General features: G+C 37.2%; 1 protein-coding gene across 10 annotated transcripts in view; it reads right to left on the bottom strand.

The window, feature by feature from the left end:
• Window positions 1–1014: 1014 nt before the first annotated feature.
• The window catches only part of HECTD1 (HECT domain E3 ubiquitin protein ligase 1), a 65378-nt gene continuing 50797 nt past the window's right edge, over window positions 1015–15595 (bottom strand). For 9 of the 10 annotated variants that reach the window (XM_069784044.1, XM_069784040.1, XM_069784036.1 and 6 more), the window contains 15 exons: window positions 14971–15127; window positions 13900–14122; window positions 11220–11274; window positions 10799–10981; window positions 10249–10459; window positions 10081–10166; window positions 8812–8939; window positions 6682–6883; window positions 6400–6537; window positions 5560–6167; window positions 4368–4446; window positions 4164–4257; window positions 3718–3868; window positions 2342–2486; window positions 1015–1977 (listed from right to left, as the gene is read on the bottom strand). In XM_069784044.1, coding sequence (XP_069640145.1) covers window positions 1840–1977; window positions 2342–2486; window positions 3718–3868; window positions 4164–4257; window positions 4368–4446; window positions 5560–6167; window positions 6400–6537; window positions 6682–6883; window positions 8812–8939; window positions 10081–10166; window positions 10249–10459; window positions 10799–10981; window positions 11220–11274; window positions 13900–14122; window positions 14971–15127 — 2598 coding nt within the window. In that variant the 3' untranslated portion in view covers window positions 1015–1839. The remainder of the gene's footprint in view (window positions 1978–2341; window positions 2487–3717; window positions 3869–4163; window positions 4258–4367; window positions 4447–5559; window positions 6168–6399; window positions 6538–6681; window positions 6884–8811; window positions 8940–10080; window positions 10167–10248; window positions 10460–10798; window positions 10982–11219; window positions 11275–13899; window positions 14123–14970; window positions 15128–15595) is intronic. The other variant, XM_069784041.1, reaches the window with a different exon arrangement.

Here is a 15595-nt window from a genome sequence, read left to right as displayed (position 1 = left end):
ACTGTAGAGTTAACAATCTGAGCTTACTTTCATTTACCTTTCTAGAATTAAGGTGTCTGGCTCCTTCATAACCTCCACACCAACACTAGGCATGACTTGATATCGAAAGAGCGTACACTGTGTAAGCTTTATGTGTGAAAGCACGTAACAGTCACATATCAACTGCACCTAGAAACCAGGGTCTAAGGAGCAGAGAGTGAAGTGGTGTGTGGAAGAACAGTCCACATAGCTTTAATATACTAACACATTCAGCAAAACAAGTTGACATTGGATCTGGAGCAGATACTCGTACACAAGGTTTATGCAACTGCTTTGTTGACGCACAATAGTCACAGGAGTGGTGTAGGGTGGAGATTTCCCTTCAACTTTGCATTGGGGAAAATTTCAAAGACTATGCCTGTAATGTCCTATGAATAATGCTATGAAAAGAAATCCAGCATCAGTCTGATTTATATGCGTGAGGCAGAATCTTTTGGCAAGCCCCGCCCCCAGCAGTGGCCTAGAAAAGATTGTTACCAAAGAGAACTGGCATAGAACAAAACTTGCCACACAGATTCAACTAAAAATACTAATTTTTCTCCTCTGGTATCAAGTACTTAAATATCTTTAAAGACATACTAGCATCTTGCTTTATCTTACTGTAAGCCACTTTTTACCAATAAATACCTCACCACATGCTGAAACCAAGACAGTCACTCCATCTCAAGTAAAGCTGAATCAGCTACATAATCTGACCCAGTTTTTATTCCAATTTAATGAAGAACTATAACCTCAGGTCACATGGGCCCACTGAAGAGCACCAAAACCTGCCACATGCAGTGTTGCCACTGCCAGACTATTTCTTAAAAAGTTGCACTGTGTAATTTTGAAAAGATTTGAGCAGAGATGAATTCATGAGACCAATTATTGCCACGTAGCTCTCTTAAACCTTGAAAAAAGTACAGCACATAGTTCAGAACACGTACAGGGATTTAATAACATAAGAAATACTAATGAAGTATTCAAAGGAGACAGTTTTATATGTTGCAAACATTTTAATGATTACTTTGGAGCTTACACATTGGGTGGTTTTTTTAAACTTCAAACTGCAACAAGTTAAATAAATGTTTATAATATACAAAGAAAATACAACCAAAAGTAGAACTTGCTTTAAGTGTGCCTTGCACTAGGAACCAGTGTTTTTTAATAGCTTTATCGTTGAGCTGCACAAACACACTTAAGGATTTGATCTTTATAGCAGGGCAATTGAGAAATCAAAATATATTCCCACTTGAAAGGAAAAAAAAAAAAGGGAAAAAAAAAGGTTGTGCATGATTATATGCAAAAACCCACTAAAATACTCCAATAGTGCAGGCACCATTAAAAAAGAAAAAGCTGGAGATGCCCATTAACTCTAACTTTTAAGGAAGCAAGTTTCTGACCATTTAGCTTAAAGCCAGCAAAATAGGGATCAGTGATGGCAACTGTAGTGTACAAGGTATTAAATGACAAACTTTACACAAATACACTGTTAGAAATTTGTATCAGTGAACACTGAAAATCTGATGATCTGTTCTTTGGAACAGTCAAACAGAACCACCTTAATTTCCAGTTGTGCAAGCCCTTGAAGCATCACACAGTGTTCTGTGCCAATTTCTTGCTGGCTGTGTAGTTACAAGGATTTATTTTGTCATTAGCAGCTAACAAACTTATTCCACATGTTCCTAAAGCCTCACAGGTGAAAAAAAAGGCAAGTCTCATCAGAGCACAGCGTGGAGATCATATTTTTTGCACACAAACACAAGAGGCTTCACTAGTATCAAAAAACACTTTCTCATGTCCCATATTGCAGTCAGCAGCTCAGTTGAGATGGAAGCCTTTCTCCATTGTAGCAGCTAGCAGACGCTCTCTCATAATCTCCTCAGAAGAATACTCAGGCAACTTTAGGTAATGCACACATGTATTCACAGATGGATAACTTGCATCTGTAGCATCAACCTGAGGAAAAGAAAGAACATTTTTTACTGCAGTTGTTCATAGCACTCAATATTGAAGTTGAAAGTTGTAAGGTCCTCTAATTCATGGCATTTACTGCATACATAACACCAGTTGTCAAGAAACAGTAGCATCAGGAAAGCTACAGACCAACTTAGAAATCTATATGTATGTTAATTCTTTTATACTCAAATATGAAGTCAGCAAACAGACCTGAAACAGAGGTTAGTACTGAAAGCTTACCATGGTGTCATAAATTAAAAACCGGGAGAAAAAAAAAAAAAGTCAGTGTTATTTCTTAATGTAGCAACAATCACATTGAAAAGCCAAAATAGTTGGTTTGAAGGGCAACCTGAAGAAACCATACCTTGCGTACAACAGTGAGCCGGGGATGTAGGTTTGCCAGTCCTCCTGGTGGGAGTGTTGAACAACCAGTGGTGAACTGGAGAAAAGCCTTCCTTTCATCCGAAGACATACCACACAAGACTCTCACAAATCGAAGGAATCCAGGGCTTAAAATAAATTAAAATAATTAGTTATGATAACATAACAAGAGAGTGGTTTTTCTAATTTCCCTTCACTTGAGACAGTACAATTACGATCTTCAGTCACATCTAAGCAATCATAAGATTCTAGTGCCTGTTCAGTATTGAGTTAAGAATAAAACATCATAAAACCCATAAAAATACTTCTTTAATCTCCTTGCTGAGTATTACACAGAAAAATGTAGGTGAATAAGAACTTTTCTCCATACTTATCTTGGAGCATTATTCAGGTATCTTGCATATGAATGGGTAGAGAATTAGACAGAGCTCAAACTTATTCTATGAGAAGATTCCAACTGACCATAATCTTAAGATTTTTCCTGTACCACTTCTGCGGTATAAAGCCATTTCAATTTATATATGATTTAATTTCTATCCTGTTCAAGACCCTCATGCAAAAAAAATTGGAAAAATGTAACAGACTACAATAGATCTTCAAGGAATCCTCCAGTTACCACTGCTTTCATCCATACCAGCCCAGGGAATGAGGGGGAGGAGAGGGCATGAAGAAAGCACAGCCTGCTGAAACACTCCCTTGGTATCAGGCAACGTAATCTCAGCTGCATCTTTGGACACAGGGCAGGGCCAACAGAAGAATCGCTCCACACTGCCTCTTAGACTGATTAGGATCCTTCAGCATGCTTATATTAACACAGTTCCAGAAGTAGTTTGTATGTTATTGCTACCAAACATGACAAGCAGCAAAAAAACCCCAAACCCAACAAACCCCAAAACATTGAGACCACCTCCTGATAGCCAATCACCAGTATACGTGTTCCCTGCATAGTACATTTTCTAACTACACTTGAAGAGAAAGAAATAAGAAAAAAGGGACAAGTAACAACTATACCCAACCAAACAGAAATTATAATCACCACCAAAGATAAAATTAAAAACTCTAAAATGCTATTTTTAATAGCCTGTATTAGTTAACTGCCATTGCATTTCCACTACTTGTTCACATTTGAGTATTTTAAATGTTTTTATCCTCTCTCATCACAGAAACACCAAAAACCTTCCAACCTATCCGTTGTAACATATATGGTTATTTCACATAGTTTTAGGCAATCACTTGCTCTTCAGTGACCACCAATCCCATCCAATTTGGCATCGTCATCTAATGAACATTCTGGACATTTTGCCACTTAATGTATCTTTTAGCTACTATTTTAAAATCACTCAGAATCTAAGTACCTACCTATCTCGTGTATATCCCAGTTTAGGTTCAGTGTAATTGATGATATCCTCAGCTGCCCAAGAAGGCGATTGATTTCCACAAAGAATCATCTGAACTTCTTCATGGCTGAAGGAACTCAGCTTCTCCATTGGAAAGACTCTATTGAAGCCATCTTTAATTTACACAAGATACAGTTATAAAGTCAAAAGACTGTTTATAAAATAATGTCAGCATTTCAATTATATTTTAATCAAACCAGAATCAATCAACAGTTTCTTAATTAAGATAAATGGAACCTCTTCAAGATTAAAAGTGGCGTAACTAATGCAGATGTGTTATGAAGTTAATATCTATTGCATTCTTAACATTTTTTGAAAGCCATTCCATACCACCACTTTAAACCAGCACACCCTGAACACCAGTTAGTCCACCTAACTGAGTATATGTTCTGCCATATTTAAAATTACCTCTGAATGCCTCCATCTGTTTCTGTATACCAGTATGCATGCAGAAGTCAAACATGAGATCTACATATTCCTCTGCATTATCCATTGTTACAGTCTGCAAAGACAATAGATAAATACTTAAGAGTTCACTTTGCATTAGAGTTACTGCTGAGACAGTAAAAATGTAACTGCTGTTGAAATTGTAAAGGTAGGTTGTTTCCTTACCTCATCATCACCACCTGGCTTGAGATCCACAGCTGTAAACCCATATACTTTGGATGAAGGGCAAAACTGAAAATTTAGACTTCAAAACACAAAAAGATAGTTACTAATTGCAAACAAGTCTGCTACTGTTTTTGCAAGTACACCAGATTTATAAACTGCACCCCACACACCCAAAAGCATCTCACTACATTTCAAGCCATTGTTTGTAGATCATTTTGTATATACATGAACAGTGGCACTGCAGTACACAACTACAATCAGTAATGGACTACACAGATAATACATGTTTCAAATCTATGGTATGCACATGCGAGTACTCACCCACTATTTATTTGGCTTTGATAACCATTGAAAATTTCATAAGAGTTTGATATCTTTAAGTTATCAGCTTCAAAAGTACTCAAGCAGTTTAATTCAGCTCACAAACTCAAGAATTCTTTTACATTAATTTCCAGCACTAACAGTTACAGAGCCACTCAACATATTAGGTATTTAGGCCCTTCAACAGTGCTACTTGCTTTCTCTCTATAACAAGCCATGCTGAAGTCTGCAAGGCCATAAGCAATTACTGAACTCTGTCCATGCAATCCTTGTGGCACAACACAATTTTAACAAATAACCCATAATATTAATGGTAGAAAACCTGCTGTTTCAAAAGAAATAATTTAAAACTACAAAAGATGACATCCTGACACCAGTTTACACAGGTATGAGCACTTTTATGTCCTTAACATTTGCTAAAGGTTAGCACATGTTCTGTTCAACGTGGATTCAAACACTGCACTGTGTGTCTATTAACGTAATCTGAAATTTTAATCTGTCCTCTTTAAAAGCTCTCAAAAAAACTTGATAAATTTCAATAGTTATCATAGCAAAGAAATTACTGATTCACACTTGTCTAAAGGTCTCTACAAGTATTTGCGCGTTTCTAGAGAGTTATACGGCATTGCAGTGCAGCCACTTTTAAGTTTAAACATTAGGAAACAGAGCAAATGAAAAGAGAAAATCCTCAAACTAAGGAACAAGAATATAGTTACAGATGGCAAACTGGATCTTGCTGCATCTCTAATGATTCCCCCTTGCAACGATATTATTTAAAATGAAGAAATCTTCATTTTTAATTACACATGTTGACATTTGTCTCTAACACAACACTGTTTGCATATTTATAAATAGCTATGAAAACTCTTACCCCAAATCCTCTATGCTAAGCGGAGGTCCCGAACCCGATGGATTCTTCAGCATTAATTCCTGTAGTTTTGTGTTCTTTTCATCTTCTGACAGACTTTTGTTGCTTAAAATTTGACGCCTTTTAATTGCAAGGTCCTTAATTTCTTTTAGAAACCTAGCTCTATGTGGATTTACTAATTCAAAGTCTTCCCATGTTAAAATTCCATTAAACCAGGCAGGAGGTTTTGGTTTTGGTGGATCAAGAATAAATTCTGATTTGGAGTCTTCTTCCAGACTTCCTACTGACAAGGAATCATGCCCTTCTTCTGTAGAAGCCTCCGACTGACTTTCAGTACAGTGCAAGTCTCTGTCACCCCGTGATTCATATATCAACTTACTCATGTTACTTTTAATGTCCCCCATACACATGAGTTTAAAAAAAGGCTTAGAAATGGGTAAATCCACAAGTCTATTGTCCTGAATGCATTTAGCCAAGAAAATTCCAAGGAAATGAAAGAGTTTGGTTATTCTTTCAAGTTCATCACTATCTTGTGGGAATGGTGCTGTGAAGAGTCCACATGATCTCTGTACATAGTAGCCAGGGGGTTTCAATCCACCACCAATATCAACCTGATTTAAGAGATGCACAAGAAGTTGACATTGTTAAAGGTGAATTTAATTTCTTGTACTCTACTTCTCTGTTAAAAAGAGAACAGGTAGAGAAAGCAAGGTGTAGAACAGACTGGTCATTCTTGACCATGATGAGTGGCTGCTCACCGATCACGTGTTCTTCCCATCCCAGGTATCTAGCTCATTTTTCGTTTACACAAGTAATCAGTTTAAAATGCAAATTGAAATATACCTGCCGAGACTCATCATCTGGAAAATCGTCATCACAAAGCCAAGCTCCCAAATCTGTCCTCTGAAATTCTGCTGCCACCAATGCATAAAATTCCAAGGTAGGACCGAGGCCTGTTCCTTCCTCCCCTAAAAACTCAACCTAGAAAAACATAAGGTATGTTAATAATAAAAGAAAATCCTAGTGAAAGGTTCGGTGTTGGTTATGGAACAGGATTTTCAGTATCCCAGCTAGTACATTAGAAATAGCTATCTAACCTCGCTCTGCTAGGCAGATGTGCTTTACCTCTAGAACAGATTTTCTGTCTGCATGAATCTGCATGACATTTTCTGCCCATTCCATCAAGGATTCACCTCGCGGAACTTTCACTCTTTCATGTTTGAGGCGTCCAACTCTGAATTCTCCTGGATCATCACGTCGCACTGTGCTTGTGGTCCTTGTCCGTTCAACAGTGGCTTCTCGTCTGTTCTGCAGCCATACAATTGCTCTGGAGAAAACCAAAAACCAGTTGTTTGAAACTTCGATGTCTACCAGCATAAAAACTTGAAAGTAGCCACTACGAAAAGTTACCTTGTTAAGTACTAATTACCTCCTAATAATATTTTTTTTTTAAAGTTATATACCAAAGTATTTCTCAGAAGTATATGAAATGCCCACATATGGGCTGCTTCATATTTTATGAGTTTAGAAAAGTAAATAATTTTTAATTACTATGAAGGGCCAACCATAACTTCTGATGTAATAGATAGCACCAATGAAAACATACAATTCTTGATCTGAATTATTATAGTTTTCAAATTACAGTGGAATGAACAGAAGGCAGAATTTACTGCAGTACTTTTTAATCACAGATGCTCAAAATTGTTTATAGACACTTACTACCATTTCCATTATATACTGCAAGGCAGTTGTACATCATCCCATTGGTACTGACAAGTTTTACAGCCAGATTTACTTACGCACTTAGAGAAACACAGAACCAAAGTGGAAGCGCAATCATACACATACAGACCCATATCAGTGAAGGAAGAACACCCAACTCTAATAGCAGTACTCACACGAAGTTAAAGCTTGAAATTCTTTTCCGTATTGTCATCTATGCAGCAATAAACTATCTACAAAGCTACCATCCGTTGGTTGTTTTGCAAGTATGGTCAAGTGTCATGACAGACACAGACGGAGAGTGTACACAGCCACGTGCATATACACGCAGAGCTTATATAGAGTATATGAGTTTTAAGGTCTTAAAATACTGGAAATAGTTCTTAAGAAAGCTCTTTACTTACCAAGTAAATACCATGCAAATACCATGTTTCCTGAGGGATCTCTTTAAAATACAGTTTTTCTAAAATACTACCTTTTTTCAAGACAAAAACAAAACAAAAAAACAACACACATGGTCCATCTTTCTGGACCATTTTTCCATAGAAGTTCAATTTTTCCATATTAATAAGATTTAAACTGATGTCTTGCAAGACAACACCTTTTCTTCTCTTCCTTTTTCTTTCTTTTTAAATGCCTCATTTTACACCCTTCATGAGGCATTTCTACTGTGTATTAGACAACAGTAATTTTTGCAACCCACTGTCTACACTTCCTCTTTGAAAAACAAACACACAAAACAGCCAAGAAAACCCACAAAAACTAATTCTTCCATCTCATTACATAAAAGTAAACTGGCAAAAAGGTTTACACTGTCTACATACTCTCAAGGTAATTGACTGTAGCAGTGACATATTAAGGATTCCTAGGTAAGGAAGCACATTAGAGGGTACCCTTAAGTGTTTTAACGTTTGGTTTTGTTACAGTTTCATTATGCAGCTAATACTAACTTTCAAAATAGCATCTTTTCTTTAGATTTTGTCTATTTTGTTAAGACTTTAGTGAATTAAAATAAATTAACCAAAACAAACAATCACCAAACCACTGTAGGAAGTATAAAAGATATATGCTTTAGTGTATGTTTTAAAAAAAATTTAATGCACATTTATTTTCAGAATGTTTTCTATTTTGTTTCCTACTCCTTTAATGCAGTGAACTGCAACCCAGTCTAATTACTGCCCAATAGGATAACCTAGCTAGAGGTACACATGCAAGTCTTCAGCTAAAGTTGAAAAATGAAATTTCTTCAGAGGAATTTCCTGAAGAATATCAAACAGGAGGTAGGCTACTCATCATAAACCTCTAATACAATGAACAATAATGTTTCAAGTGTCCAAAAGTCTTTCTGAAGTTTTCCATCTTCTTCCCTTTTTTTCTACTATCCAAAATGATTTACATTTGGCAAACAAAATCTCTCTCATTAGGATAAGGTCCTTCTGTGAATTAGCGATTAAAAAACCTATTATATTAAAAAAAAAAAGCAGCAGTATTTTTGGTTTGGTTTTTTTTTTTTAATTTTTTGGTTTTTTTTACCTTGATGCTCCAAATGCTGTGCATGTGAAGTACAACTGTCTTGTTTCAAATGGAATTAAGAAAGGACACTTGCTTGTTAGCTGCTCACACCAGTCTGGCAAAGCTCCACTTGCTAGTGCCAAGGGTTCCTGTAGTTTAATGCAAGGAAAACAAAACAAAACAAAGTGTTTCTAATATTAGACTCAGGTAGTCCCAAGAAATTTGTAACTAAGTACACAGGCACCCAATACACCGAAGTACGAAGTTTTCACTTGTGTGTGAGCATGTTTCTTCCTACGCAGCAACTGCTTCCCCCCCTCCTTTAAATGCTATGAATGAGAAGTTCACAGAGTTTCTAGGACTCAAGAGTGGACACAGGCTGCTTTGGCACAAAGACACTAAAAGCTGTATAGTAAATCTGTGCAATATGTACTACTCAAAGCACTGTGGGGAGATCTGAGTATACAATTACCTGGAAAGAATTCTTCTGAGCTTTGCCCAAAAGGGATTAGATACTACCTCTTCAATACCAGAAGGCATGGAAGAAACTTGGTGGTAGTAAAGATGATCCCCACTGAAATATTACTAACGTCCCTTCTAAGATACAAGTATGATAAAAAAAGACTGCAGAAATTATTACTACAAAGATATTCAGAGTGCCTGAACAGCCTTTAAAAGAACATGAAAAACTGAACTTTTTTTTTTAATGAATAATTAGGGCAACTTTACTGTAATAAAAAAAAACCAACAAAACAAACTCAAAAAGCACAAAAGGGCCAAACAAGTCAAGAATCTTCATATTTAAATCTTTGTTAAAGACAATGTAGTTCTGCTGAAGAGCTACATCTTAACATTTTCCTTTTAACGCATCTAACTGACCTGGTACCAATATGTTTTCTACATACTATTTTTAAAAGCTTTATCTGGAACGTATAAACAATAAAATGTTTGCAAACCCTAACACAATTAATTGCCCTTTGTTACAATATCATCAGGCAGCAAACACTACTTTGTAACTTCGATGTTTGGTGCAGGAAAAAAATTATTCTTCATAACAAAAAGATACAATTCTATTACAACTTTTTTCTTGGTATGTTTTTATTCAGACTAGTCTGTTCTTACAGAATTTCCTCATCCAAAATATAAGGAAGTAAATTACCATATGAAACAATTCCTAAGTCAAAATGGCAAAAAAGCTAATAATTTCAAACAGTCTAAGTAAGGAAAAGTATAATAAAGTCTTAAAAACAACATTATGTATACACAGCGTGCATAACATTAATGTAATACCTCAATCTGTTGCAGAATCTTTGTAGTAATTTTTTTGCTTGTGAATTCATCTGGTGGAAAGTTAAACTGAGGATGCTCATCTCCTTCTGAAAATAATCAAGAGAAAATTTTTCCTTTATTTTGTTTTCAATAAAACATTTAAGAAGCTCTGCTAGATAACTAACTTACCTTCTTGAGAAGTTCGTGCTGTGTAAGGGTCACTGGCAACTATATACAAAATGCGAAGTAACTGCAGAACATCTTCTACTCCACAGGAGTTCTGCCCACTGCCAGCTTTGGCCTGAGGTTGTTCCTTTGCCAAACTAAGGATATCAGAATTTTGAAGAGTAGAAATGGCCCCTTGACTTAATCCTGATTTTGATCCATGTTCACAAAAATCCTGTAAAAAAAGAATTGTTAAGAATGAAAACTGCGTGTGTTACTATCTGTAGGACTGCACACTCCAAGTTAATGATTTGAAAAATTAGAATGGTTACTCAACACTTAGTTAAATTGTGGATGGTTCAAATCATGGTTCAAATGCATTTAAACACAAATGCATATTTAACAGAAGACATTAAAGGAAAAAAACAAAAAAAGAGAGCAGCAAAAACTAAACTTGATATTGGCATTCAACTTTCCTATCCATGTCATATCCCTCCTCCACAAGAATCTTTAAAGCTGCAAAACAAAGCACACAGCCATTCATAACAGAAAAAGTTTGGATGCAGACATATACCTTGTATGCAGCTATGAGCTGGGAACAATTTCTGTTTTTCCTAATACTTTTATTAGTGCCGGTTAATTTCCAGTGGCGCAGGAAAGCTGAGTCTGCATTCTTCTGCAGGTAGGTTATCAAGTCATTCTTTGGTAATTCGTCAGTGCCAAGGTACTGCTCCACATGCTCTACTGACCAGCAACCCTACAACAGGAACCACCAAATGTTGGTTCTTCCTGATTGTAAAGTCCTTAATATTTCACATGCATTACATATTGTCTTTTTTAAAGGAGCATGCATTTACAAATATACTCACTCATATCCTTTAAGTAATTGAAAACTGTTAGTTTTTTTAATGTAGCATTTCAAAAACTGCAGTAAGATTTGTTTTGCTTTTGTTTAAACAGCCTTAAAAACATACACAAAGGCACAGAAGTCTTACCATTTTTCCACTTTCTTTCTCTTTATCAGAATCCTTCATTTCTCTGTACATGATTCTAGATAGTAAAACAATGAGTTAATATTTCATACTCATAGCACATCCTCTAAATTCTGAAGTTATACATAGACTTGTTAGACATCAATGACATTTAGATAACATGATGTAAAACAGCAATAGCAGCTGCTCTTTGCCGCAGAGAACATCTGGGATACCCTGACGTAGCAAAGCTCTTAAACTCATATTTAATTTCATTATGTCGATATTTATCTTGCAAAGTATTTAATTTATGTTTCCTGAAGTGAGGTTCGAGTAATCAAGCAACTTTCATTGTGCAAACTTCCCAAAACAACTTTAGGTTCTTCATTATACATGCACCAACTCTTTGAAATTTTGAAGTCCCAGGGTAGTTTGCTGTGTATTAACTTAGGAGATAAGGACATCTACAACTGTTTCTCATGCTTTCTAACTAGAAAATAGTTTTGCTACAGCACACAATTTTTGACACAAGGCAACTCAGAAAACAGGTGCAACACACAAGCACTGCTGAAATCTGAAATACAAAGATTTATAAATAAACTGCAACTACCTTATTGCAGTTCTTGCTTTCATATATGTTAGTTTTCTAGTATGACAGAAGTTACATTGGTGTAGTAAATGGAAAATACAGACAATCATGTAGTCTTACAATTTCTGTCTATTACTATAAAGCTATTAAGGTCAAATTAGGGTACAGAGAATAGTTGAGGTTGGAAGGAACGTAGTCCTATACCGCTACTCAAATGTCACATTTAAATTGAATTTCCTGTATTTCAATTTGAGCCATTTTCTTCTTGTCCTTTCACTTGTTGCAACAACGAAGAGTCTACACTCTGTCTTCTCTACTTCCTCCCATCAGGCATTCATACACATTGGTAAGATCCCACAAACCTTTTTTTCTCCAGGCTAGACAAGTCCCAGATCTCTCAGACTCTCTTTGTGTGACAGACTCTAAGCCCTTTAGTTAGCAGCTAAAGCACGCTTAGTGTAGCAGCCCTTTGCTGGACTCACTGCAGTGTCCATGTCTCTCTTATACTGAAGTGCCCTGAACTGGACGTAGCACTTCAGACATGTCTCACCAGCACGAGAAGAGGGGGAAGATCACCTTCCTCAACCTTCCTAATGCAGCCCAGGATGCTGCTGACCTTCTTTGCTGCCACGGTCCATAGCTGGCTCACATTCAACTTTATCTCCACCTCCACTCAGGGCCTTTTCCACCAAGCTGCTTTCCAGCCAGCTGGCCCCCAGCCTGTACCAGCACATGCAGTTATTTTTCCCCAGCTGCTAGACTTTGCATTTCCCTTTGTGGAACTTCATGAAGTTCCTGTCTTCCCATTTCTCCAGCCTGATGAGGTGTCTCAGAATGGCAGCACAACCATCTGGTGCAACAATGACTCCTCCCAGTTTTGTTTTGTCAGCAAGCTTGCTAAGGGTCTGCTCTGTCCCATCATACAGTTCATTAATATAGATGTTAAACAGTACTGGACCCAGTATCAACCCTTGGGGTACGCCAGCTGGCCTCCAGCTGGACTTCATACCAATGATCACAATCATCTGAGCCTGACAGTTCAGGCAGTTTTCAGACACTATCTAGTCCATACTTTATTAGTTCATCAATGAGGGAGAAAGTGTTGAAAGCCTTACTAAAGTTGAGGAAAATAACATCTGCTGCTTTCTCCTCATCCACTGAGCTAGTCAACTTATCACAGAAGGCTACCAGGTTGGTTACAGATGATTTCCTCTTCATAAATCCATGCCACCTACTTCCAATCACCTTCTTGTCCTTCATTGTTTGAAAATGGTTTCCAGGACTATTTCCATCATCTTTCCAGGGATGAAGGAGAGGGTGACCAGTTCGTAGTTCCCTAGATCTTTCTTGCCCTTCTGGGGGATAGGAGGGACACTTGCTTTCCTCCAGCTCTCAGAAATGCATCCCAATCACCGTGACCTTTCAAAGATAATCAAGAGTGGCCAGCTCCTGTGGGTGCATCACATTGGGTCCCATGGACTTGTATGTCCCGTTTCTTTAAGTGCTCCCTAACCTTTTGCCCTTCACATCCCTCACCAGGTTCAACTCCAGATGGGCTTTGGCTTTCCTAACCCCACACCTTCATGCTGGGACAATGCCTCTATATTCCTCCTGGGTCACTTGACCCTTCTTCTACCTCTTGCATGCTTCCTTTTTATATTTTGAGTTCTGCTGGGAGTTTCTTGTTCATTCATGCAGGTGTCCTACTGCCTCTGCCTGACTTCCCACACATTGGGATGGATTATTCTTGAGTCTGGAGGAAGTTATCCTTGAAAAATCAATCATGTCTCCTGGACCTCTCTTCTCTCTAGGACTATAGCCCCATGGGATTCTTCCAAGCAGATCCCTAAGCAGACCAAATTCTGCTCTCTTGGTCAATTGCTTGACTTCTGAAATACTAACAAGTCACAGTTGAGCATCAGAAATTATGATTTTTTTTTTTTGGTAGTCACAGCACTATCTGTAAAACCAGAAAGAACATCCTGACATAAATGAAAGAAAAACTAATTCTAGCATGGCTTTCTACAGAGGAGAAAAAAAGTTAACATTGTTTCACACCCATTTCCTAATTGGTCACAGTGTTCTCTACAGAGAATAATAAACTTGCGAGCTTACGTGTATGTTGGCTCCCAAATACGTCTAAGCTTGTCAGATTTCACATTGCCATTGCAGGAAAGCTGTAACAATTTCTGTACATAGTAAAAGATGGTAGATCGAAAGTTTGTTAGGGGCAGTTCTACTTCTCGAGTTGTTCCAAGACCTGAAACTTTCAAGGTAAGTGCTAAACGTGGTGAAGGCATGCACTCAACCTCTTCCAAGAGTTCTGAGTGAGGTGTACCTGCATGTGAAAAATCATTTGAGAAGCCATTAATACAAAATATGTAACACATGACAAGTTGGCTTAAATATCAATAAAGTGGCTCAATAAGGAAGTGTGAAGACTTCCTGCACACATGCCAGAGAGAAGACGCTGAGTTGTAATTATGAGCTGTATGTAAGGGCTATAACTGCAGCACTTCTTTACATGAGCAAAGCTAACAGGAATTTCTGAAATCCCTGTTGATCCTTACGTCTTGATAACATCCCCTTTAATATTATCACAACACATGCATTCTTCTCTTCAAACACAGTATCTTCCTGTTGTATTGACTCCTTTCAACTCATCAAAATCAACAGCTGCTCATTTCCACACAAGCTAAACCTACATATTCCTTTCTGTAATGAACATTGACTACACCCACACTGCTAAACAAGAATGAACTAAGGAGCAAGATCAGGTGCCGTGCTGCTGGTCATACAGACTGCTCAACTACTGTATTAGCTTTCCCCTCAACTCTGCTTTGGACTGTTTCAGCAAGCCCCCTCCAATCAAAGCTGTTCTGGGTAGCTCAACACACAGATTATTCCCTGCAGGTGGAACCAGACATAACAAAAGATTTATCACTCATCCAAGTTAAATTAATGAGCATGCTTATTTTACACAGCACTTAATTTACTTTTTCCCTCAATAATGCTTGGACCTGCAGAGGTAGATAAAACTCTCATTAAAACAGAGAAAATCTGCACAGCCACAAAAGCATGTTATACTGGTTAACAGCGATAGGATCCCCAGAGCCCAATGGGCACTTAACAGTTAGTCTCCATCCTAAAGCCAGATCAAGTATCACAAATGTCTTGTCAGCATACCCGGTGGAGGGATTTCTAGGTCAGTTGTCTGTTGAACATTAGTACGACCAGGTCTCGGGTCAAAAGCAGGAACCAGAGCAGAAAACTGCCGTTTCAATACATAGTCATCATCCCATGTTCTTCTACGGCCTCCTTTGGTTTCATACTCCTCTTCTTCCTAAAAAAAAAAAAAGTAGTTGTTTTTTAGATTCTGCTACAAAGAATCATTTGATCAAAAATTTAAAAGTTAGGGAATACATCAGTCACGTAAACTAAAATGGACACAAAAATACCAAAGCTGGCACATAACAGTATTAGTTCCATTTAACCAGTCAAGCAGGAATCAAGAGAATTATCAAAACCACAGAAAAACAAAAATCAACATAAAGAGGCTAACCTTACAACAGGTTTATTTATGATATCTGGAAAGAATGAAACTTTCCATGAAGCACCAGAACATAGGGAAATACAAAGTATTCTAGACCAGCAAACTTGGTGTAGATGTTCTGTGTATTCCACAAACTTTGGAATATCAAAGATTCAAATAAATCAGTGGTGTCAAATACATTTAATTTTTTCTGAAAACAAATAGTGTTTTTTTGAAAGCGTGTATATATATTGATATGTAATATATACACATTTTATC

The sequence above is a fragment of the Haliaeetus albicilla genome, chromosome 5, assembly GCF_947461875.1.
Source record: "Haliaeetus albicilla chromosome 5, bHalAlb1.1, whole genome shotgun sequence".
NCBI classification, from domain to species: Eukaryota; Metazoa; Chordata; class Aves; order Accipitriformes; family Accipitridae; genus Haliaeetus; species Haliaeetus albicilla.
The sequence above is the reverse complement of the archived record's forward strand: the minus strand, read 5'-3'. Positions and strand labels throughout refer to the sequence as shown.